Source organism: Salvia miltiorrhiza, chromosome 1, assembly GCF_028751815.1.
Source record: "Salvia miltiorrhiza cultivar Shanhuang (shh) chromosome 1, IMPLAD_Smil_shh, whole genome shotgun sequence".
Classification (NCBI taxonomy): domain Eukaryota; kingdom Viridiplantae; phylum Streptophyta; class Magnoliopsida; order Lamiales; family Lamiaceae; genus Salvia; species Salvia miltiorrhiza.
In genome coordinates this window covers 51203070-51228810 of record NC_080387.1, presented here as the reverse complement: position 1 = coordinate 51228810, position 25741 = coordinate 51203070, and the positions used below count along the sequence as shown (strand labels likewise).

Sequence of the window (25741 nt, the reverse complement as noted above, 5' to 3'; positions counted from 1 at the left end):
CAAATCATATTATTCAATGATTTTCTAATTTTTCTACCATACTATCTATCTCTTAGATGTTTAATGCCATTCGTTATTTTTGGGGGTTAATAATATAAATTACTAAATTTTCAATAAATTTTTATTTTACACAAGAACTTTGAAATCTTTATTAAAATTATTGAACTATTAATTTTTTCTCATTTAGCATATTCATCCATTTTTTTTGTCATAGTGACATGGCATAAATATATTCACTTTGCATGAATATGTTTGCGTGACATAAATATGACCGTGTGAAAAAAATAGAACGAACGTCGTATTGTTTAGTTAGATGAAAACGACGTCATTCTGAGCCTACAATTTAGCCGAAAAAATGAACAAGTATACAAAATGAGAAAACGTTAATAATTGAATATTTATAATAAAGATTTTAAAATTTATGTGTAAAATGATAATTTATTGAAAGTTCAATCATTTATATGCAATTAATCCTACCTTTATATGCTCTAAATAAACTTATATTTTTATTTAATAATATGCAAATCACGTATAAAATTGATCGTATTTAAAATATTTTTTGTAACTGAATTACATATAATTAATAATTAAACTTAACACATACTCTCAATTCGTTAAGGCGCAATCCATTTCCATTAGTTTACAATTATGGTGCGTTTTTATTTATTTTTTGTTATGAATTTATCATGAAAAAATAAAGGATAAAACAAAATTTCACTCTTTAATTTTTTATTTTTTCCCCCTTATTTCCCAAAAAATAGATATTACTCTTACTTATTCATCATTTCACTACAAAGAAGAGATAATATTACCCCTCTATTTTCGGTGTGATAATATTATCTCTCATTTGTAGTGAAAATGATAAATGAGTAGGTAAAATTATATTTTGTAGGAAATGAGGGGGAAAAATGAAAGATTTAACGGGTGAAATTTTGTTTATCCCTCATTTTTTCATGATAAATTTACAATTTAAAAAAAGCTTATATGAAGTTTTTATTTCAATTTTACTATTTTTTAAAGAGACATACAACTGTGTGCGTGTGTTAGCCAAGCGATAAAGGTGTGGTAGGTGAAGAAGTGAAAATGTGAATAAAGATGAAAACTTTTGCTATAAAAGAAAAGTGCTCAAGCTTCACGAGATAATTAGAAAAAGAATAATGTTCAAGCTTCACAGAATAGATGGAGTATTAAATATAGAAATAAAATATATTGTCAAAAAAAAAAATTTATAATGAGACATCTCATTATAAAAACCGGAAAAAAATAGGTGACCAAAAATAAAGAGGGGAATTTGTTTTCTAGGAGAAGGTAAACCATTTTAGCTACCGCAGACAATAGTATTGGTTAATTAGTGGAAATCCTCCTAAAAATAATTTAATCATTCAAAACTATTTTAGGACAATCGAATTCAAATCCCAACTACCTGCTCAAGCGATTCCTCACCAGTCACCACGCGCCAATGGCAGCCCTCCATATCCATTATCCTCTCTCTACAACCCCCAAAAAAGGCCAAATTACCACCGTTTGAATCGCTCTCTCTCTCCCCTTGCCTCATAATAGCCTCTCTCTCTCTCTCTACAGGAGCTTTGATTTCCAAATCCCCTTTCCCTAATCTACCCCTCTCTCTTCACCATCATCATCATCATCACCATTCCAGTCAGATTCCACTTCCTTTTCTCTCCTATTTCACTCTGAAAATGACAAGTCCTGCGCTGAACAACAACTTCCTGCCTCCCGGCCTCGTATCCAATCTCCAGCAAGCTCTCGCGAATCGCAAGCCGGGCGAAGACGACGCCGTTTCGTCCAAGGCCGACGACGATTCGGCCCTGCCCTCGTCCTCCGAGGGCGAGGATAACTCGTCAAAGCCCGTGATTTTTGTCACCAACAGCGACGGGATTGAATCTCCCGGGCTGTCTTTTCTGGTCGATGCTCTCGTTGCGGAAGGCGCTTACAATGTCAATGTCATTGTTCCTCAATCGTAATAATCCTTTTCTCCTTTCTTGTTTTTCTATCTTATTATAATGATGATTTTGCGCGGTTATTTTGATTCAATTTATTGTTTCAGTGCGCCGTCAATCTGTGCCCCCCCTTTTCTATAGATATTCTATAGCTTATATGGATGGTTTTGGCTTTGTTGTTTTAAATCTTGTGATTTGATGAATGTATCTTTGCGTTTTCCTTTATTATTTGGGGGTGGAATGCCGAATATTTTTCTTTGACCTTGCTGTGGCGAGCTGGAGCCTAAAAAAAATCTCATTTTTTATGCTATGTTGATTTTTGGAGGTTTTGCTGATTTTCTAGAGGTCACATGTAGGGATAAATCGACATCGGGGCATTCGGTGTCGCTTAAGGAGACTATTGAGGTAGCCTCAGTTAATGTTAAGGGAGCCACTGCTTATGAAATTTCGGGTACGGTTGTGTATTTTACTTTTTTGAATGTTGATTATATTTGACTTATATGGGACTGTGTAATATTATTGAAGCAAACATCGTGCTATATGCAATATTTCAGGAACTCCAGTGGATTGTGTTTCGCTAGCATTATCTGGTGCACTGTTTTCATGGACAAAGCCTCTTTTGGTATGCCTCTTTTTTAATTTTACCTTAAGGAAGTCGATTCTGTTATTCTAGGTATTGCTTGGCTCTTCAAAGATGTTCTTGTTTCTTTGCCTTGTTGGTTGTGTAGGTAATTAGTGGTATCAACAAGGGTTCGAGCTGTGGACACCACATGTAAGTTGCTGCCTTTGCATTTTAATCTCTTATGTTCTATTGATTTTTGTAAGAACCATACTATAAGGACAATCTGGTGATCTAGGTTCTATTCGAGTGTTGTTGCTGGAGCTAGGGAAGCACTGGTTTATGGTGTACCATCCATATCGATATCGCTTAACTGGTTTGTTCTTGTCCTTGCAAGTACTTTGCAATTTTACTCCCCGACTGTGTGTCATTGGCTTTTAGATAAAAAACTATTGCAGGCAGAAGGATGAAAGTGAGGAAAGCCACTTCAAGGATGCTGTGACTGTGTGCTTACCAATAATAAAGGCAGCCCTGAGAGATATAGAGAAGGGGGTTTTCCCAAAAGGGTTCTCATTGGACTTGGAAGTTCCAACGTCACCCACGGCGAACAAGGTTCGGTATTAGTATCTTATTCATCCTGGTAAAAGTTTCATTTTTTGAATGTGTATCATTCATGGTGCTGAAATGTTTGTTTTTCATGTTAATCAGTAGAAAGAACTAAGTGAAAGACCACCCTATTTTACTTCTTATTGCTTCGTATTTTTTGTGCTTCTCAAAATTATCACGAGGCCTTCATATCCCTTTATCATGTGTTCTGTGAATTTACTGCTTGAATTTTATACAAGGATTATCGTAATAATAGTTGTACTTGTATGCAATATGGTGAATTATTAAGGGGATTGATCTTGCAGAAATTATATAAATGATGAAGTATTTCTATTCTTAATGCTATGTTTGATTTTTGATACTTGAAGTTGACTGACTTGGTTCATTATGTGAAGCTTTCTTAATCACAGTAGCGTTTTAGAGTTTATAAATGTGTCCCATTGAAGCACAATAGATTGATGTGGGGAGCTAATTTACTCTTATCATTTTCCTACTCTAAAACTTTTTGATTTTATAAGCTATCCCAGCCTATTATAAAAACCCTTAACTGAAAAGTTTGTAATTCCAAATTTCACATTATGGAATTGAGAAAAGAATCGGTCCTTTGCAGCTCATACGAATAACTAATGGTGGACAGTGCAGCATGAGTTTGGTGGTTCTTGACTACTAATTATGCTTGCATTATTTTGAATGACTGTGTTCTGTTTTATAATGACAACTGATCGAATCTTTTGCTTGGGTACAAAAAATATGCATCGTTGCAATATGTTTCAACAGGGAATAAAAGTTACCAAGAGAAGCCACTGGAGGTCCACTCTTAACTGGCAAGCCGTTTCCAGCACCAGGGCCCAGGCTGCTCAACGTTTCACCGGTGCTCAGCCAGCCATGGGATTGAATATTGCCCAACTCAGCCGTGATGCATCTGCTGCTGTGGGTAGTCTTTAAATATTCAATGTGTTGTTTATCTATTAGTAGTGCTTGATGTGATAGTTACTTTTCATGTGTTAACCCCCAGGGTGCTGCTCGGCGTCTGACAACTCAGAAAAAGGATATTGAGGTTGTGGAATCAGTCGGCGCTTCAGCGAAATCTGACTTCAAAAGGACAGTCAAGTACTTCCGTGCCGAGGTAAAAATTCCTATGTTCGGATGTAGAAAGTGTGGCAGCATCATCATGTCTTTTCTATGCTTTAAAATTCACGATTAGTGATCTTTAGCATGAGTTGCCTAACCTAATCCTTGTTGAATTGCTTTCCTGAAAAGATCCATTACTTGTCTTAAAAAACAAATTGTTGCGCGCTCCTTTCTATTATAATTTGAGCTCGTTCAATCACGTGCCACTTAAATCTGCTCACGCAAACAAACAAGTTCTCTTATTATGTTCGTGATTACTCATTTTCTTTGCCTCCATTCAAAATTCATTTCGGTTCGAGACCATATTCTTTCACCAAGCAGTGTTCTGTTGATTGGCTTGATGAGTCGACAATTTCATTTGTTCAGATGCTGCACAAGGATAACAAGGAAGATGGCGAGGATCTGGATTTCAGGGCGGTTGAGAATGGCTTCGTAAGTCTGGCTTTTGCTACATTTTCTTGCAAAATCTGTGTATTGTGAATGGCAATACCTCTTCTCTTTCCACAGTGATAGAATCGGAGTTAATGATTTCTGCATCTCGAAACAGGTTTCACTCACTCCATTATATGCTTCCGCGGATTCAGAGACCGATGCCGCAGCTTTGAACTGGATATGCTCTGCAGTACTAGAGGGACAATAGGGAGACGAGATCAGTCGAGCTATCAGTACTTATTTGTACATTTGAAGCCTCGAGCTTAATCATCTGTCACATGTATTTTTCTAATACCATGTGGCTGTATTTATTTATTTTTTCCCCCTCATTTCTCCTGCTGCTACTTAGTTTATTTCCCCATATGTTGTGAGGCAAACGCTTCCGCTGCTAGTTTTACTTGACACAAGGCATTGTGTAGAGTGCCTTTTGTTTTTTTACCTCTACAGTTTCTTTACTACTAAAAAATTGGATCATAGGTTGGTTTTTTGTTTCTTGATTTTGTGTTTTTGTTTATCCTCAAATTCTGGTTTTTGAGGTTGGTGTATTGGTTTGTTATATAAACTCTGCTTTGCCAGAAAAAAAACAGGGTTTTTTAGTTAATGAAATTTTCTTACCTTATAGTTTGAGCATTTTAGTTTGAGTTTGTTGCAGGTTGTGAGTGATGATGTTGTTTTAATATTTGAGTCCAAAATTAAAATACTACATGCTTTTTTATGTTGGTTTGTTTGCTGCATCTTTTTTTGTGCTATCAGTAATCTGGTGATAGGTTTTTGTAATTATGAAAAATTGGAGCTTTGTAAAGTGGGAATAATGATCACTTTATCCTATGATTATTGTTAACTGTTGTCTGTTTATCGTATGATATGCTATTTCAATGCAATAAATTTATGCAGCCACATTGTGGCCACCCACACACTAATATAATAAGGATAATCTTGATTTATTTAATTTATTTTTTTAAATAAAAATAGGATTTAGTTATTTTATTATATTCTCTACATTGTACTTATTTTTTTAATTTTTTTTTGCATTTTTTATTTTTTATTTATTTTTTAATAAAAATAAAAAGTTACCAAAAAATTGCAAAAAAATAACTATAATGTAGAGAATATGATAAAATAACTAAATCTTATTTTTATTTTAAAAAATAAGTTAAATAAATTAAATTATTTTCTATTTAAGTAAATTGTGGGTAGCCACAATGTGGCTGTTTAGCATTACTCATTTCAATGGGTGTTTTGTATTATGTAATTAATGGAATGTGGGGGTCAACTTAATTAATTGTATGATTTGTGGATTCTCAAAAAAAAAGTAAAAGTTGTATGATTAGTGGGTTCCAAGTTATGGAATATTGGAAAATTAGATTTGACTTTTAAAGATTTTAGATTAAAAAGTAGTTGGGGCCTACATTTCCTATCTGTCCCATTAAGAGTTATGATTTGAATACAGTTTTGACATTCTTTTTTGAAGGACTAAATCGTGAATGGTACTTAAGTTTGAGGAATGTTCTCTCACGTTTATTTTAAAAATATTAAAAAAATTATTACTCATAATTAAATTAGGATAATTACTAGTATTTAATATATGGAATCGAGCCCTGCAAAATCCTGAACCACGCTGCAGCTTCTCTATTGACCCGATTAACTATCCAGGATCCGAATCCGATATGTTTAACATTTTAATTGTTGGCTCTTATTGTATCATTTGCCAAAAAAAAATAAAAAAATACTATTATCAATGTGCACAATGAATGTAAATATAATTAGAAAAACTTCTTGTAGTTATTTTGGTGCATTATTACGTTTTCTACAAAATACTTTTAATTACATGAATTTTTTTGGGTTGTTGTTTTTCCATTGATATATTTAGAAATTAAACTTAAGAGAAAGGTTCAGTTGAGATTTCCATATATTTGTAGAATTGAGATTAGATCTCATCCATGTAAATCTCTTAATCTGACGATATATAATTAATATGTTTTTTACGAACTTTTATCTACAATCACGCTTAAAAAATTCGCGTATTTATTTTATAAACATAGCATGTTATTATCATGAACACAAGTTCAAAATTCTCATGAACATATGTAATTACCTTGCACGAAAAATTATAACGCAGACAAGTAGGAAGTTTTAGTTATGAATTTTAAGATTTATTTTATGAACGTAGCATGTTATCATCATGAACATAAGTTAAAAAATCCATTTCAGTTGGAAGGGAGTAATTACTGGAATTTTTGATTTGGTTTTGAACCATTAGATCACTAATATTGAAAGGATGATATTTAATCTTAAATCTATCTCTACGGGGAAATCTCGATGGACATGAACCCTTAAACTTAATTAATAAAGATTTTGCAAACTTATAGTAAAGTATTTGCACAGAGTGCACTTTCATGGTCATTGTTCGAATCTCGTAAAAGATGCAATTATAGTGTATTTACAAGATTACAAAAGTATAATTATTTTATATACATTATAAGATTCGTAGTTTTTAATTACATTAATAAAGTGAGTCGTTACAATTAGGAAAGTCCAATATATACTAGCAAGATATATGCATAAAAAATCATATCACCACAGGGTGCACTTTAAGTTCTAATCGGAATTACTGTCTTTTTGTAAATTCCATATTGTCACTAGTTTTGTGTTTTATACATTTATAGTACGTTTTTTATGTAACAACGTGCATAAAATGGGAGAAAAAAAAAATTACGTACTTCATGAACATTAAATTACCAAAGTTCTGCAGAATATAAAATCTTAATGCAACACATAATTAATTTACATACATTATGAATATTAAATTACGAATTTTTCTTGCAGAAGATTACAATTACTCAATAGAAGAATTCAACACAATCATAACCATCAACGCAAGTTAAATAATTCCTCTAAGCTTCAATCAATCAATCAATCACCATGGTTGATTCCCCAGCTCGAAGGACTCACGAAAGAGCCGGGAAGCGGAGGCAGGTACGTCACCGGCGGCAGCGACGCGGCGGCGGGGAGCGGTGGGGGCACGAACGACGCCATGAGCGACGATATGTTCTTGATATGGTTGGGGTGGAGAGGCCCGAAGCCCGAATCAAGCCCATCTTCAATTTGCGAAGCAGCAGCAGCATTTGCAGAAACCCCAAACTCAAGCCCTTTGGCCATTTCAGCGAGCTCCGGCATCAAAGCGTCGAGCAAGGCCGAATCCTGATCGTAACCGCCGTCGTATCCGAGCACGGCGCCGTTATCTTGTTTCAGAGCTTGACTACTCCACGATTGAAGATCGGAAACCGATGAATCGAGTGAATTATTATGGGCTGAAGTGTGATGAATTAGGGCTAAATTGGGGGCGTAGGTCGTCAAATTGGGATCAATTTGGAACCCTAATTGCTCCATCTGGGAATTGGGGATTATAATTTGGTCGATTTGTGGATGATTTGGGATGATGAGATTAGGATGCTGGAGGTTGGAAGAAGAGATCAATGCAGAAGAAGACATGTTGTGATGGGCCATGATCTTCTTCTTGATGCTCGAGTTCCAAAAGTTCTTGACCTCATTGTCTGTTCTTCCCGGAAGATGCTTGGCTATTTGAGCCCATCTATACCAAAGAAGAAAAAAAGATTCGATTTTTGTTTGTTCCCAAATGTAAGTAATTAAGAGATGATGATTACCTGTTTCCCAAGAGTCTGTGGAGCTCGATGATGAGGGCAGCTTCTTGTGGGGTGAAATTGCCTCTCTTGAGATCAGGGCGTAGGTAATTGATCCATCTCAGCCTGCAGCTTTTGCCACATCTTTGTAATCCTACACACACACACATCAAATCATCTCTCTTACATGCAAACAATCGAGTTCTTTTTATGACAGATAGTAAGAAAAGAAAAGAAAAAATGGTTGGAGGTGCTGATGCTCCCCCTAGCACCTTCGTTGGTTGCCACTATAAGTAACGGCGGACACAGTAGAGGGGGCTCGAGCCCCGCTAAACAAAAATAAATTCTATTCTTTAATAATTTCGAATTAAAAAGTTTTAAATTATATACAGTTTTATTGAAGTTTTTTTCCGTGTCCGCCCTTGACGTGAATGAGAGAGAGAGAGAGCTGCGAGTCTTGGGACAATGCTCTTGTGTGTCCGCCATGGTAAGTAACAGCGGACACAGTAGGAGGGGGGCTTGAGCCCCTCCAAGTAAAAAAACTTGTATGCAAAATCAACTCGAATACTGAAAAATTGATCTTTTAAAAATCTAAAAATATATACGGTTTATTTGTGTGACAATGAGAGAGAGAGAGGGACCTGCGAGTCTTGGGACAGTGCTCCAGCAGCCATGGCCGTAGGTGGAGATGTAGTTGATGAGTTTCTCATCTTCCTCGGGAGACCACAGCCCCCTCTTCACTTTCTGTTTGTTGCAGCAGCTGTGATGCGACATTTCTTTAATATATATATATATCCTTAATTTCTCCGAATCGCAGCTGATGACAGACTGCAGGCTTTATATATATATATGGAGTATATAAGAGAGAGAGAGGAGGGTTGGTGTGCAGAGGGAATATTATTGGAGAGAAATGTATAGTATCTGAGAGAGAGAGAGAGAAAGGAGATTCTGATTTGGAGGTGAAAAAGCTGGTCACAACCGTTGAAGATGTTTTATAGTGGCTGCGAATTGGCTTCTAGTCCACGAGTCATCCATGCAGTTTTCCTCTGCTCCCATCTGTTCACATTTTCATACATACATATATGTATGTAATGAGTGTGTGTGCGCGCGCAACCTCAACATACTTCTTCCTCTTCCTACATATATACTACATACAAGGATAATATTATCCCTCCATTTTGATTATATTATCCTTCCTTGAAGTGAAAATAAGAAAAGAAAAATGGTGTTTGTGTAAAATGTGGGATAAGAAAGCAAACATTTAAATGCATAAATTTTTGTTATCCTTCTATTTAAAGGGATAAAAAGCAAACACACCCTGAGAATATATACTAGATGTATAGAGTCAGTGTTGTGCTAAAAATATTGAAGAGAGTTGCATTTATCCATCAAGATAATATATTTACAGTAAATTTTTGCGATTCAAGAGTTAAAAATAGTTCTCATGTTCACAATTTAAATTAAGAGTTTTCATTTTCACCCCTCTTATATATATATATATATATATATATATATATATATATATATATATATATATATAGGGTTGAGTTCAACAGAGAATTATCTTTTTCGAGAGAACGAACAAATCTATATATTTTATGAACAGATCAACATAAGTAATGAACAGACGTATTTAATAAAAATATAGAAAAACTCGCCACCAGCAGGATTCGAACCCGGGGCAAATTTTTGTTCATGCGGTACATTGATCTGTTCATTAAAACTATAGATCTGTTCGTTTTTATTTTGCGAATTCTCTATTCTCCACAATATTTAGCTTCTCTGTTGAACCCTTCTATATATATATATATATATATATATATATATATATATATATATAATAGATTTCGATCACTAATTGCAGTAACATGCATGAAAGATGTGTATATGCACATAGATCCACATAAAATGAGGGATGAGAAGGTATCTTTTGAGGGGAAATTTGGTTGGTTTATGAAACTAGCAAACTACATTTACTACACAAAATTCAACTCCAGCTAAGTATATACAAATAGATTTTTGGTCGCATTTTAGAAGATCCTTTTTCCAATCTTCGATCACATACAAAACAACTAAAAATACTATTAGTAAAAAAAAAACTAAAAATACTAAGTCAACCTAGAAAATAATTTGGTTATGACATTATACTAATATTTAGGAATTTGATAAAATAAAATTTATTTTAAAATAAACTAAGAACTATTTTTAATCCTTACATAGATCTGCAGCGAATCCACCAAATTTTATTGTGGATTCATAGACATGGGCTTGAATTCCATGAGAGACTAAAATTCTATTTTTATTTTTAAAATTCATCGTATTTCACAATAAATTTATCATACTTTACCGAGAACTCATCCTATTTTAACGGTTCATAGTTTTTATTTTAAAATGGATTTAAAGGGTGTTTGGCTGAGCTTATAAGCTCCTCAAAACAACTTATAAGCTCCTCAAAACAACTTATAAGCTGTTTAAGAGCTTATAAGCTCCTTCAAAGTGTTTGACAAAATAAGCTCATCAACAGCTTATAAGCTCCCAAAATAAGCTCCAAGAGCTTATAAGCTCCCCAAAAAATAAGTTTCTCTACCCCAACTTATTTTTTTATAATCTCATATGCAACAATCTTTTTACAAATATTTTTCAACTATAATTTATTATTTTCATCATATATCATTTAAGTTCATTTTTCTTCAATTCTCTCTCTCTAAAAAAATATTTTCTCTCTCTAACAAAAAAAATTCTCTATCTAGTTTATAAGCTCAATTATCCAAACACTTTGACAACTTATAAGCTCTTAAAAATGACATCTTATAAGCTTTTGAAACATCTTATAAGCTTAGCAAACACCCTCTTAGTCCAACTCTATCCTATATATTTATATTTCTATACGTATATGCATTAATTGTTGAACAGGTCAAACCTATTTGGTACTTCAGTTCTGAAACAATGTAAATGCAACAACCCACAAGCTCTCTTGAAATTAATTAAATTTTAAATATTGGCTCTCCATTTTGAAATTTCAATCATTTCCTTGTACAGCCACATTGACACAAACAAGCTCAAATACACAAAAAAGCTAGATTTTCATTTTTTTTGTACTCTCCAGAAGTTAGCCAGAAATTAAAATATAAGTGGTGATTTCTTACAAAATGAATAAGTATGTCTATGCTGTACAAAGTGGTCCATAAATGTATTCTCCCTCCAAATACAGCAGATAATTCTTCTTCAGTTTCTTGTTTCTTGGTTTTAAGGTTTTAACTGTGACTGTCCTTTTTTATTGTAATCATGTGCTGAAATTGTAAGAAACTGAAAAAAAAATGTGATGAGCTATGTATCTTTTTGTTGAGCAAGAGTTCTTTATTTTATTTTTTTGGGTTGAGGAATCTTTTTGTAGTTCCATTTATGTAAATTTTAGTAGCTAATTGTTTTTGGCTGTGTTCATCATTTCATTCTGCAATTTTTGCAGTATAAAAAACTTAGCAAAGGAATCTAGCAGAGATGTGCTACTTCTGCTCCTATTAACACAGAAAAGAAGGGTTTCTTTTAATTGGAAAATTTTGCCAAAAAATGCTTCACATGCTCATTACTCTCTCCATTTATATTTATTCATCACAAAATTCATTTTTGGAAATTTCCCATCAATCTTGAAAAGCTATAAGAGTTCATATATATGTATTTGTATGTATGTGTGTTTGCATGTATGGAATTGGTTGGAATATTCTGATCGAAACAAGAAACCAAAATTTATTTTAATTTTTTGAAATTTTTTCCTCTTCGGGTATGGATTTTGCAATAGTGGAAAATAAATCAGCAGAAGACATATGAACCTTTTGAGGGCAAATTAATTAGAGTAAATACCGGATTAAGATTTAAATTCTGGAAAGAGAAAAGCATATTAATTAGGGATAAGGACCACATTAAACTCCACTTTTTCCTTAATGGTTTCTCATTAATATGGGATCAACATCAAGAATAATGCCAAATGAAAAGTATAATGATGATTAATGATTATAGTGCCATGTTTCAAATATACATATTTGTTATTGGTCCCCAATTCTCATTGAACTCATGAAATTTTGCTTCTTTGGCTTTTAAGTAGTAGAGAAGATAGAGTTTTAGTCCTAATTAAATTACTCTCATTTTGCTTAAGCCTTTGGTAGAAATAAGGATCATAAATGGAATATGAGGCTACATTACATAAGATATGAATCATCTATAAATAATGCACAAGAATATATGTCTGTATTATATCAATTATAACAACGTTGATGAACATCACAATTTTATTTACATGTCACGTTCTAAATTAATTTATTCTCATTTTTCATCACATCAGTTTTTACATTGGTAAAAACTTTTGCCCTATAATTTTTAGGTGCATATTTCGAAACACTATATATATATGGTCATAATTTGTAGAACATAAAAAGAAAAGCTAGTGTTTATTGAAATAACATCTTATAATTTAAAGGGAAAAAATGTATTTTTTCTGTGGCGTGCATCATCATGTATGCTACACAAGTAAGAACTTAATGTTGTTTCGTTTTAAAATGACCATTCAAGTAGCTTTCAAAAAAAAATGATCATTCAAGTAATTAATATATAAAATTATTTGTTCATTCAATGTAATATTTTATCCGGAATTCTGCACGTGGGAAATGCAAAAAAGTTTTAATTTCTACCAACAGCTCAATTGCCATTTTTGGTGAGAAATTTAAAATTAGATGTTGCTTTTATTTTTGTACCAAAATGTGCTAATATTTATTTATATGGTTAAGTTTTTCATTGAACTTAGATAACCAAAGACGACAGATTTTTGTCATAAAAAAGAATCATAAAATTTTGCCATAATAATATTCGATTATCAAATTATTTATATCTTTCCCTAATTATAATTAGAACATATAAAAATATACCCACTCTTACTAAAATGTTGAGTGTGATTTTTTCATGTTTTTATTTATTCAATTCGTTTCAAATAATCAATCAAAAGTGGAACTTGATAAAAGTTATAATATGTGTATTTATTATCATGTGTGTGTGTGTGTGTATTTTTGTATTTTGAGATACATACACATGCATATGTGTGTGTCATGTGATGTAAGGCGAAAAAATAGAAATGGAAATATATATATAGCACTATAAATCAAGATACTATCGATCTAATTGTTGCACATGCAATAATTAATTGCAGCAAACTCCATTGCTTTATTTGATGAGCCATAAAGGGCCAGAAGCTGAAAATAACTTTTGTTTTTATTTCTCGTTTTAATTATATGGATTATTCAGAAAAAGGTTCAAAATAAATTAAGACAAGGCAACGGAATTTCTGTCATTTTCATGAATTGCGATTATAATTTCAATTATGTACTTAACATATCAAAAAAAATATAGTTCGAGACTCCTTAAAAAGTTAATAAAAAAGTATAAAAAGATAGAAACTTGACCAATGTATCTTACAACAAACCACCTATGCACCTCTTTTATGTGATTCGTAAGCTATTGCTTGAAAATCGTGATTATTAGAAGAAAATGGATCCACACTTCTTAAAATAATATTAATCATGTTTAGTTGTGTAACCCATGTGATTTAAGATGTTTTTATAGTCTCTTTGTTCCATTAAAATTAGCTCATCTCTTTCCTATAAGAAGATTAAAGACAATATGTAAATTGAATAAAAGTGATTGAACTCTTTTAGTGGGATAATAATAATAATAATAATAATAATAATAATAATAATAATAATAATAATAATAATAATAATAATAATAATAATAATAATAATAATAATCGTCACGACACACGTAATGATTAAACAAGGTTGACTTTTAGTTACATTTCAAAGAGAAGAAATAAACCATGCAACAAAAATTCTTAACAAGAGACAAATGCATTTCCTAAAATGGGCAAGAAATGTTAAAATAAAGGACCCAAATTATAAAACATAAACGGAAATAAAATAGAGAGGCAATCAATAGTCCTTGGCTCCAAATTCCAAAACTGCCCCTCATTTTTTTGGGTTTAAGATAAAAAAAAATGATTGTGCTGTTAATGATACATCAATTTTGCAATCATAATATTTATATGTTAACTTAGATGGAATTTATGTGGTCCTTCCAAAGAATTAAATGAAGCTTCTTAATAAGTGAAGTACAATGTCTCTTGATCTACGCAGCAACTATTTCTTTTTTAATGGAATCATAATGAAAACGTAAGCTGCAAAATTTTGCTTCGTTTCAAAAGCATGTTTCGATATTAAACGTAATTTTTATCACTAAATTTGACAGGGGTATAATCGGAATTTCATGGTTGTAGTTGGGCCAAAAACCCGAGGTCTGGAAGGTCGAATTCGGCCCATTTAGAATACGTGGGTATTCTTTATTGCTCCTTTATATTTTTTGTATAAAGGGTAAATTGAAGGATGTTACAGTGTTATATGTCTTACTAATTGAAAATTCAAATGACCAAGGATATGCTTTATAAAAAATCAACGCAAATTCTTCTGTGCTTCATGGAGCACCGTGCTCCATGACACTAATACTTGCATTAAATGATACTAACATGATAGTGTTATTCGCGACGGTGTTATATATATAACATGATGGTGTCATTTATAAAACAAAATACTGTTAGTGTCATTTCAATTTGTAAAATAAAATAGTGTTAGTGTCATTTCAAGATAGTGTTAGTGTTAGTGTTAGTGTCATTTAATGCAAGTGTTAGTGTCATGGAGCACGGTGCTTCATGGAGCACACAAAACTGCCTCAAAAATCAATAATTCAAGGTTTAAAATTTATTTTTGATAATTTCAAGATATAATTGATATTGTGAAAATAGTTTGAAATTTAAATTGATATTACCCTAAAATTAATGGATAAATATTTTATATCTCAATATATTATTTAAATTTCTTATTAATAGTTTAAGACTTTGTGAGCTAGAGGGAAAAACAGAAAGTAAGTTAAAATTACCGTGAGTAATTGAATTACAGTATTTACATGTAATAGTAAAATATATATCGTACTCCTTCCGTCCCACGAATCTTGAATTTTTTTTTTGGCCGTCTCACGAATCTTGAGTCATTTTCTTATATGGCAAAAAAAAAATCTTTTTATTCTCTTTTTCACTTTTTCAACTACCACACTTAACACACTAAATACTATTCCCTCCGTCCAAGAAAGAACTTCATATCTTTTCTTTTTGGGACATTCACAAAAAAAACTTTCTACTTATTTTTGGACTATACCCCACCATTTATAATTACTCTTATTTTTCACTTTTCACAACTTCCAATATTAATTATAACACTTTTTCACCACTCTCAATACACTCAACTACCTTTTCTCCACTCTCAATACGTTCAACAATATTTTTTCTTAAAATCCGTGTCACTCCCTCCTAGAAAGTTCTTTCATGGACGGATTTAATTCCAGTGCCGAAAAGAATTGCCTCAAGATTCGCTAAATGGAGGAAGTATTTGTAATATTATTGATAAGATGCACACATGTTACACGATTGAATGAGAATAAAAAAAGTTGCTCTTATCCTAAAGCTAACATAAAAAATAAAATAAATAAATAACTGAACGAATTTTATTCACTAACAACCATTAAGAAATAATACGAACAATCATGTCTGAAAAATATACAGATGATATAAAAATTAAATAATTAATCTATCCTATCAATACAAAAAGTCTAATTATGAGTATCATATTTCTCTTCGCCACTTGTGCCCCAGAAATTAAGTCATTAGACGCTGCAAAAATCACCGAATTAAAGTTAGAAACAGTGTATTTGAAGTCTAAATACAATTATGAAAATAACAATGCCAAGTTAATAATTGTTTTATTTGATGAAATCAAATTTTCGAAGACTAGCTAATGCTCTCCGAATCTTCAGATTGAAAGTTAATGAGTAATAGCTTTAAGCAATATAAATATGATTTGATTAAATTATTGTAGAGAAGGAAAAACAATTCTCACGCTTGTTTCTTTCATCTTTGATCATCTGTTGAAAGAGACGAAAGTGAAATCTCATTAGAGAGAAAGATTAGCTAAATTATCTCCGGCCACAGCCACCGTGGTCAGCAGCAACACTGCAGAAAGAAGCCAACGAATATCTTTTTGTGTATATACCTTGAAATATCAAGTTTTATCAATGGAGTTGGGTGATTGACGTTTTGGAGATGTTATACGAATTATTTTCTTTTGGGAAGTAATGCTCACTAAAACAGACCTTTTTTCCTGCTGCCCAAGAAATGATGCACACGTACAAATAATTCTCTTCCCAGTGGAATCGAGTGCCATACCAAGTCAACTTCTCCAGAGGATCTTTGTCAACATCTTTTCCCGGTGGAGTCGAGTGCCACATCAAGTCAACTTCTTGAGTCATTCAAAGTAAAGCCTCACTCTTTGGCCTAGGAAGTTCGACACCATCTTCTACTGGAAACATCAGCAAAAATTAGTTAAATAGTCAAGAATTGCAGTCAGTGAAAAACAAGTGATCATGAAACAATTATTGGATTCCCAACCTCAACATTTCTATGAACAACTTATTCATTCATGAAGGAATCCAACAACCCCTGCTGCGATAAATGCTGAAACAGCATTTCTTCCTCCTCCGGTCCTGCGTAACAAATCAACTTTTTTAACTACACCATTTACAAAGCTCAAATTCCAAATTTATTTTCTTCTGACATTCATGATGCAGATAAATAGATCACATATCATTCTTGGAAAAGAAAAAAGAAAATAATCTAATAACTTGTGCTTCGAAATCTAGTAATTTTGCTTTATACTGGTGTGTAGCAGCTAATAGTTGGGGATATGTTGAAGTTAATTTGTAAGTATCCACAAGGAAACAAGTTGGCAAGTGCATGTATGACTTTCCAAGATCCGTCAGTCGAATGTGACCAGCCATGAATCAAAGAGTTCAGCATGGAAGAATGTATAGATATGCAAGGTTAGACTTCACTGATCTATCATCAAATCTATTTTGCCTATAAATACTAGACTAGAATTGTAAGGCATGAAAAACATCAATGCAAACATAACAACAAACTCACTCATATTCTTGCCTCCATTGTTTTCAAGCCAATAACTGAATGCAGTGCTTTGTGCGAAAGTGCGAGTACTTGAAGTCCATCGTTCCCTTCTTGTGACTTCTACCTGAAGGTCATCATTCCCATAGTTCTCTTGTTGATCTTCTTGTATTTTTGTAGCAGAGACACCAGCAGAAGTGCTGCAATTCACCAACTTGATTGACAGAAGCGTTGGTATTTCTCCAATAGCTAAAGGGATCTCCTTCAATATCAAATCTTCAAGCTGAAGGTGCTCGAGGCATGGAAAGTGGGCGCTTTCTGTTATCCAGTATACCAAGTCACAACCGTAAATGTGCAAGGATTTGAGCTTGCAGAACTGCCCTTCAACTGTTTCCCACTCAGATCCAACGAAAGAATCATGTTTCAGTTTGAGAACTTGAAGATGTGGTAGCGAACCTATCTTTGCCGGCATGTCTTCCCAACGGAGTCGAGTGCCACACAAAGTCAACTTCTTGAGCGAACGTGGGAGGGTGAGGTTGCTCCAAAAATCCAAATGGTTAGCGACTTCAAATGAAGTGATTTCAAGAGATTCGAGCTTATGCAAACAGGCAAGATTGTTGAGATAGTCCACAGACCAACTCTCCAGTTTTCCCTGACATATCTTGAGTTTCTTGATATTGGGCATTCTTTTAATCACCTTTTTGCGGAAGTCCCAAATTGTGACTGTAAAGAGAGTCTGTAACCTCTCCAAGACAAAGCCATCAATGGGAGGATCTGGGAGAGAGATGCTGTAGAATTCCACATGCCTAAGTAGAGGCATTTTCCATATTTCGGGAGGAGCGACCGCCTCGGTATGCCTAGCAATTAAAGTCTGCAAATTCCAGAGGCGACACAATGAAGGGGAGAAAGAGTACCATGTCTGTGGATAAGAAATGTACCTCAAGTTCAGTAGCTTAGATATATCTTGGAAAAATGCGAATTTCATTTCTTTCAAACTATATTCATTTCTAAGTCCACGGCCAAATATTTTAAACACCCTCAACAGTCTAAGTTTGAGCGACTGTGAAAGCAATTTAAAATAGCCCTCAAGATCCTGATATAAAGAAGTATCATAATAAAGATCACTAAATTCCCATATCAAAGAACGAGTAGGTGACACATATCCAAAAGCATCGATGAGTGGACAAATATATTTCACAGTTGATTTGCACAAATAATGAACAAGAATGCGGCATTGCCATTGGATAATTCTGCCATTGGGATTCCGATTCTGCTGCCTTACAACACCAACAAACTTTTGTTTATCAGCTTCTCTCAAACAAAGATCCCTTAGGAGATCGTGAATTTGGCATGATTTTATCTTTCCACCAGAGCCCCACTTATGAACTAAAATAAGATTCCTGTCAACAAGTTCTTTCAAGTACTCTTTTGCAACTTCTTCCAAGCTCTTCCCCTCAATAGGTAGAAGAAATCCCTCTGCAATCCATAGTTTGATGAGTTCGGATGCAACGATCACACTGTCCTCCGGAAAAACTCCCATATAAAGAAAACATGGCTTTAGATGAACTGGTAACTGATTATAACTCGTGTAAAGTATTTTTAAGCAGTGCTCAGTTGCTTCCAAGTTTACAGTTGAAATCAAATCCATTGCAATATCTTCCCAATATTCTAGAGTCATCTCAGACGTTGTCAAGAGCCCTCCAATCAAAACAATAAATAGAGGAAGTCCTTTGCAATTTCTTGCAATTTCCTTGCCGATATGCTCCAACTCAAGAGGGCAAGTCTCTTTCCCAAACACATATTCGCAGAGCAAATTCCAACTGTCGTTATCATCAAGAAAATTCATCTCGTGACAGTAAGAACCGCTTAATTGTAAAGCCAAGTTAGCTAGTCTAGTGGTGATCATGATTCTATTTCCATTCTTGCCATTTGGGAAAAAATGTTGCAATCTATACCACACCTCAACTTCCCAAAGATCATCTATCATAATCAAATACCTCATACCACATAAACTTTTATATAAAATTTCTCCTAGTTCATCCTCACTCATCTCACTCAAACTTTCCATACTCATCTCTTTGCTGCTTTTCACACAAAGAACAAGTTCTAAAAGTATATCTTCACTTGTGTATTCTTGAGATATCGTAACCCAAGCAAGAATATCAAAATGATGCTCAATAATCTGATTTTCATAAATATTTCTAGCAAGAGTGGTCTTACCAATCCCGCCCATGCCTGTAATCGAGATGGTCTGGCGATCGGGTTTTCCACTGGTGAGAATATCTATCAATTTCGTCAAGGTCTCATCAACTCCTATCATCGCAACGTCACGCCCTATGCCAGCAGGCGTTGGTGAGAGTCTGCGCAGCTGGCCTTGATTTCCCCTTGTCTCCTTAATCTGCATCACTTCCTTCTCAATCAAATCCATATCTTCAATCACACTCTCCAGATTCTTATAGAACTCAATACAACTGATTTCTTCGCCATCGCTAGACGATCCTGATCCAGCGAGAATTCGATCGATTATATGCCCCTCGATAACATCCTCAGCGGCATGAGCTGCTTCAGCGATGCGACACTCCAACTCATCAGCTTCGTCGCTGTTGTTGCCAACGCGGGGACTGTAATCTTCGAGAAAATTTTGCAACGAAGAAATGCTTCTAGCGAGTGATTGAGCTTGTTGAGTGTGGAGAGAGATAGGAGGGCGGGGATGAAGCTGGAGCTGATCTAGAATATGCTTAACGGAAATCAGAGCTGCATAAGCTGCCATGATCCCTAATTTGTGTTTAACTCGATCGTGATTAGGTTAAGATATTCAACGAGTAGTGGAGAAGACTCCACGATGCTGCTAGTACAGATGCTTTGGTCCCACTTTCCACCGATTCAAACGAAAGAGTTCACCAATCACTAAGCTGAGCTAGCCAGCATGAAGAGAAGAAGCGGTGAGGGAGAGGGGTTTTGAATTTGACGAGTTTGAAGGAATGATTTTGAGGGAAACTGTAATCGATAATTGATGAGCTTTTGGAAGTTTCAGGTTCGTTAGAATCTGGTATTCTGGAATCATTTTATTCTATTTGCCCTTTTTCGGCGATGTTGGGCCCGTGGGCTATGGGCCATGGCGGTTGGGTTGAATATTTCAGGCCCACGGGCCCGTCATACTGCGACCCTCGGCCCGTAACTTTATTGATGACACAAAATTATGAACCAAATTACAATACTCTATCCGTCCATCAAGGGTAATTCTATTAGTAGGCCCGTTTTACTCAGTATAACCCCTAATTAAAATAATAATAATAAATAAATATGAATTTACTATTTCAGCTTATAGTCCATAGTCCCCAAATTAAATATTCTTTATACCATAGCCTCCAAATTGAATGTCCTATATCCCTTATTTTCAGTTGATTTCTGCCATCGAATCACGAATCTGCTACTACCTTCTCTCCAGTCTCATTTGTTTAATTTAGATTCATTGACGACGATGATTGAATCATGGATTCATTGAGTACAAATCTGATTGTATCTACAAATCTTCTTTAATTTACCATAGCCTACAAATCTTCAGATATCGACAATACATTGTAATTACTTTCTTTCTTTGTTCAGTTTCTTATTTGGAGGTGTGTGCTCTAATTTGGTTTACCAAGATATCGATTTTCTTGCTCAAATTCTACCGGATGCCCAAACCCATTTTCTAGATGCACCAATCTTTGTCTGATTTTTGTGATAGCCTACAAATCTTTAATTTACCATAGCCTACAAATCTGCTTATGATTTTCGATTTGTTTATAGTTAATACCGTAGAGAAATGGTGAAGCTGCGATTCATCGATCTCATACATTTCGACACAGAGAGTGTTGAATTTTAAATAAACAAACTGCATTTTTATTTCCCATTTTCACTGTTTTGTACCCTAACTCTTCCTAACTTCCATTTCGCGTCTGTTGCCCGCCCACTGCCGTCGATTGTTGCCGCCCTTTTGTCCGCCATTATCAGTCTCTCTCTATCTCTAATCTCTATCTCTATTTCTATCTCTCTTTATATGCAGTGTCGCATCTGTTGTTGATGTCGCCGGTCGCCGAAATTGAAGCTCTAGGTCGCCTCGGAAGCCCTCGTTGTCAAGCCCTAACAACTCGGAGCCATTGCTCTTCGCCGACCGTTTTTACCCACTTGTCTCCAAGTAAGTTATATGCATCAATCTGTTTTTTATTATTCATGAATTTGGAAGAAATGATTGTTGTGGAAGATTGCTAAAATTGTAGCTAAATGCTTCAGGGATGACTGCATATTTGATGTTCTATGTGGAAAAATTAGAAATTTTCTTTTACTTTTTTCTTGACAGATTGTTTTATGTGCTTACAAAAAAGATATAGATATTATGCAAACTATGAGCAAGGAGGAATACTTGGCCTCTCTAAGAAGGTAGATTAATTTTATCGATAATAGAAGCTTAGATTTAGGTGGTGAGCTCTTTATACAATTTAATCTTTGTACAGGAGAAGCAGTGGCTTCTTGAGAGTATGGGTGCACACTCAAGGTAGACGAGAAGAGCGACATCTACAGCTATGGAGTAGTTCTGATGGACATTGTGACGGGGAAGAAGCCATTAGAGGCGGAGTTTGGAGAATGCGTGGACATCGTAGAGTGGATTCGAGGGAAGGTGAGGAATGAGAGAGGTTTGGAAGAAGTTGTAGATCCTAGTATAGGCAACACCAAACATGTGATTGAAGAGATGTTGTTGGTTATGAGATTTGCTCTTCTTTGCACTGCAAAGCTGCCCAAGGATCGCCCCTCCATGAGAGATGTCATCTCCATGCTTGCAGAGGCCAAGCCGCAAATTACAAGCATTATTTGTTGAGAATGGGGAAATTGAGAGGTCTTAATTGGGATAGGGTAGTGCATCAGCACTAAGGCTGGAGGCTTATCTCGTGTATCTGGTTACATGCTGGTCTAATACATTTGCTTGTGAATATGTTGAGTCTTGTCTTCATTGGTATACGCCTTGAGCAGAATTTTGGATTTGGTAAGTGCTGAAATGATATTACCTCAAAAGTGTTGCTGGTAAACTAGTTTTTCTTTAGCTAATCATCTTATATTACACTATCTTGATAAGTAACTTTTGATATCTTTCTCCCAGTACGCATTGGCATAATGTATCTGATATCTGGATTTGGTGGGAGCTTACTATCTGTGTTGTTCATACGGAACAGTATCTCTATCGGTGCATCTGGTGCACTTTTTGGGCTTCTCGGAGCAATGCTTTCAAAGTTGATCACAAACAGGTCGATATATACAAACAAGGTCGGGTGATGTTCATCTTTCTTGGTGTCTACAATAGAATTGAGTCGTAAGATATGATTATTTTCATTGGTTTTTGCAGGTTGCTGCACTATTGACGCTCATAGTGATAGTCATGATCAATTTAGGCGTTGGGATTCTTCCTCATGTGGATAACTTTGCTCATATTGGTGGTTTACTTACCGGCATTTTACTTGGCTTTATTCTCCTCCCTTGTCCTCAATTTGCGTGGTTAGCGCGCCACAATCCAGCAGCTGGGATTCGTGGTGTGACGCAGGGTGAAATAGTAAATTCATATTTATTTATTATTATTATTATTTTAATTAGGGGGCTATACTGAGTAAAACGGGGGCTACGAATAGAATTACCCGTCCATCAATTCATGTCATACTCTTCTTTCCATCAATTTATGCCATACTCTTCTTTTTGATCTGTCCATCAATTCATGCCATACTCTTCTTTGATCTTTCCATCAATTCATGTCATACTCTTCTTTTTGATCCGTCCATCAATTCATGTCATACTCATTTTTAATAATTATTTATATATTTTTTAATTAATACATTTTTTCTTAAAATCCGTGTTTCCTCCCCTAGATCATAAATCCTACTCATTTTTAATAATTATTTATATAGTTTTTAATTAATGAGTCCTAATAAATAATACACTTTTTTCTTAAAATTCGTGTTTCCTCCCATAGATCATAAAATTAGTGGACAGAAGTAGTATTTTGATTAAATTGAATTGTTTATTAATTATACTTTATTAAATTATACCTTAATTTAAATCGAGTTTTATAAATCAAATATTTAATTAAATTGTATTGTATTATCAATTATAACTTATCAAATCATATAAATCAAATATTTAATTAAATTAAAATATTTTATCTATCAGAAGGCATCTATATCTATTAATATATGAAAACACAGTTTCTAAAAACTGTTTTTTGGCGCCAATTTTGGAAGTTATTTCTACCGAATAAATTGACCAATTTTTTCGGTGATAATGGCGACACGCGATGAAGTGAGCAGTTTTTCTTTGTTACAGTTTTATATCTGCTATGTTTATCTATTATGGTAATTTCAATATTTATTAGCCTTATTTATCTGCACGTCTTTCACCGGAAAAAAATTGCCCACCTCTCTACCAAAACTGAAGCCCTAAAGCTTTTCCTCTCTCATTTTTGGGAAAAACAACTTCGTTGCTTATGTCTCAATCTTTCGTGGAATGTTTTCAGCAACAATTTTATTTCTTCTAAAGTCTCTCTCTCCCCACATCTCCGATGACAATCGCTTTCACTTTCTACGGTGGATTCTACATGAGAACAAGTCTAATAAGTCGCTTCTTGTCTTACAACAAAGGGAGCAACCTCTTTAAAACTCAAATCATAGTCCATATGAATGCTTCAAATCCGATTGATTAACAGTGCCAACATTTGTTTTTGATTGGCTGCATTGCTGCTCCAATTTTCTCACATGGTAACATTTATGAGTATACATGATATATATATATATATATATATATATATATATATATATATATATATATATATATATAGTATATATGTTTTGCTTTTCTTTTTGTTATAAGAGTGATCTCTCTTAGAACGATATATTCAGTTGCAATTCTGATCTATAAGCAATCTTTTTTTAGTGCAATGATGAGTACTTTGTGGCTACATTGATGAATTTGGTTGAAGTGTTCATGAATGTTTCTTGATTAATGTAGCAGAGTTGTTAAGAGATTAGTAGAAAAGGGGCTTGGAAGGGAAAATCAAGGCGTCATAGGATATATCTAGGTGAAGAACACCCTCTTATCTATTTTAATATCGATAATTAAAATTGATGTGCTATTATGTAATGTTGTGCAGTTTTTTGTTTATAAAATAATCTATGCCTACAACCGTAGGACGTATATCAATTGCATGGGCATTTGATACAAGCCACAGTATTCTCGAGAAACTAATTTTATTTACATTTATTTGATGTACTTTGTCCCTTACAAGGACTTTTAATTAAATATTCTTCAAATTATATTTTGACAGAAAGTGATTCTTCACCGGAAATTATATTCTTCAAATTATATGTAAGTTTTCTTGCCATTTGTTTGTTGTATATTTGTCACTTTATTATTACTCGATCTCGCTTAAGTTTTGATTATCTCAAGCATTGCTATAAAGAAAATTCAATCTATTGATTCTTGAATAAAGGTTAGTGTGGCCTGAAATGATCATCAATAATTTATTGAGTGAATTGTTGAAGATCGGGAAAAGGATCACATTATCGATCAAGTAGAGCTGAACAACTTTCTTTGAAAGCTGCAGATGTTTAAGATTAACTTTTAGTTTTAATTGTAGCATGCATATGAGTTCCTATATGCCTAATTTCAGTGTGTTGTAACATTTCTCCTCATGTTTGACATTATTTTAGATTGGGAAAAATGTATTTCAGAGTTTGAATTTGGAATGAGAGGAACTTGCATACTTTGCAATACACTCATTTAATATTTTATTAAGACCAGTGCCATCAAAATTTATTGTTATCATTATATTTTTAAATTATACTAGGTTTTAATGCAATTAACGAGCAGGAGGTTGTATTAATTTTAATATGCATTTTAAATAAAAATTAGTTATATATTTTAAAATTAGAATTTAAAATATTATATGGATTTGGTTAATTGTGTGTACAAATTCTTTATTCATATAAGCATATTTATTGTTATATTTTTTATATTATATTTTTTTGATTTTTAATTACTTTTGTGCTATTTAAATATGAACTTTAAATAATGATATTAAATTATTATATTAAATGACGACTATTAAATTTATTATATTGACAGTTTAGTGTTATTTGCTCAAAACGAGATTGTCTTAAATTATTCGCTTTACAAACTATTAAATTAATTATTATTATTATTATTATTATTATTATTATTATTATTATTATTATTATTATTATTATTATTATTATTATTATTAGATTTAGTATTATACTCATTAAGTTGATAATATTTTTATTATACACTATTTTAAATCAAATATTAATATTTAAATTAACATAATTTT

At 33.6% G+C, this 25741-nt stretch overlaps 4 protein-coding genes across 17 annotated transcripts; 2 read left to right on the top strand and 2 right to left on the bottom strand.

Annotated features, from left to right (window-relative positions):
• Positions 1-1324: 1324 nt before the first annotated feature.
• LOC130991338 (uncharacterized) lies at positions 1325-5307 on the top strand. Its single transcript, XM_057915490.1, has 10 exons — positions 1325-1978; positions 2315-2409; positions 2513-2580; positions 2687-2730; positions 2816-2893; positions 2976-3129; positions 3901-4053; positions 4139-4249; positions 4621-4686; positions 4802-5307. Exons 1-10 carry the CDS (start codon positions 1698-1700, stop codon positions 4892-4894), a joined length of 1143 nt encoding a protein of 380 aa, XP_057771473.1. The 5' UTR covers positions 1325-1697; the 3' UTR covers positions 4895-5307.
• Positions 5308-7433: 2126 nt separating this feature from the next.
• Positions 7434-9255, bottom strand: LOC130991333 (transcription factor MYB26-like). The gene is made up of 3 exons (XM_057915475.1): positions 8969-9255; positions 8352-8481; positions 7434-8278 (listed from the first exon to the last, which is right to left on the bottom strand). The coding sequence occupies exons 1-3, from the start codon at positions 9099-9101 to the stop codon at positions 7600-7602; spliced, it is 942 nt and encodes a 313-aa protein (XP_057771458.1). The 5' UTR covers positions 9102-9255; the 3' UTR covers positions 7434-7599.
• A 6626-nt stretch (positions 9256-15881) lies between these two features.
• Positions 15882-20419, bottom strand: LOC130991300 (putative late blight resistance protein homolog R1C-3). Of its 9 annotated transcripts, XR_009091125.1 has the most exons (5): positions 17395-20418; positions 16861-16955; positions 16566-16771; positions 16313-16425; positions 15882-16086 (listed from the first exon to the last, which is right to left on the bottom strand). XR_009091125.1 is itself a non-coding variant. In XM_057915435.1 (3 exons), exons 1-2 carry the CDS (start codon positions 20138-20140, stop codon positions 16882-16884), a joined length of 2820 nt encoding a protein of 939 aa, XP_057771418.1. In that variant the 5' UTR covers positions 20141-20418; the 3' UTR covers positions 15882-16771; positions 16861-16881. The 9 variants fall into 9 exon arrangements, 2 of the variants coding, with proteins under 2 accessions (XP_057771418.1, XP_057771447.1); XR_009091123.1 differs by having other exon boundaries at positions 16313-16768; positions 17395-20419; XR_009091133.1 differs by having other exon boundaries at positions 16313-16771; positions 17498-20419.
• A 310-nt stretch (positions 20420-20729) lies between these two features.
• Positions 20730-23096, top strand: LOC130991279 (RHOMBOID-like protein 3). Of its 6 annotated transcripts, none has more exons than XR_009091120.1 (6): positions 20730-20951; positions 21419-21550; positions 21713-21792; positions 21867-22393; positions 22508-22671; positions 22751-23096. XR_009091120.1 is itself a non-coding variant. In XM_057915407.1 (5 exons), the coding sequence occupies exons 3-5, from the start codon at positions 22342-22344 to the stop codon at positions 23006-23008; spliced, it is 474 nt and encodes a 157-aa protein (XP_057771390.1). In that variant the 5' UTR covers positions 20741-20951; positions 21419-21550; positions 21867-22341; the 3' UTR covers positions 23009-23096. The 6 variants fall into 6 exon arrangements, 4 of the variants coding, with proteins under 4 accessions (XP_057771390.1, XP_057771381.1, XP_057771399.1 ...); XR_009091119.1 differs by having other exon boundaries at positions 20745-20990; XM_057915407.1 differs by lacking the exon at positions 21713-21792 and having other exon boundaries at positions 20741-20951.
• Positions 23097-25741: the final 2645 nt, after the last annotated feature.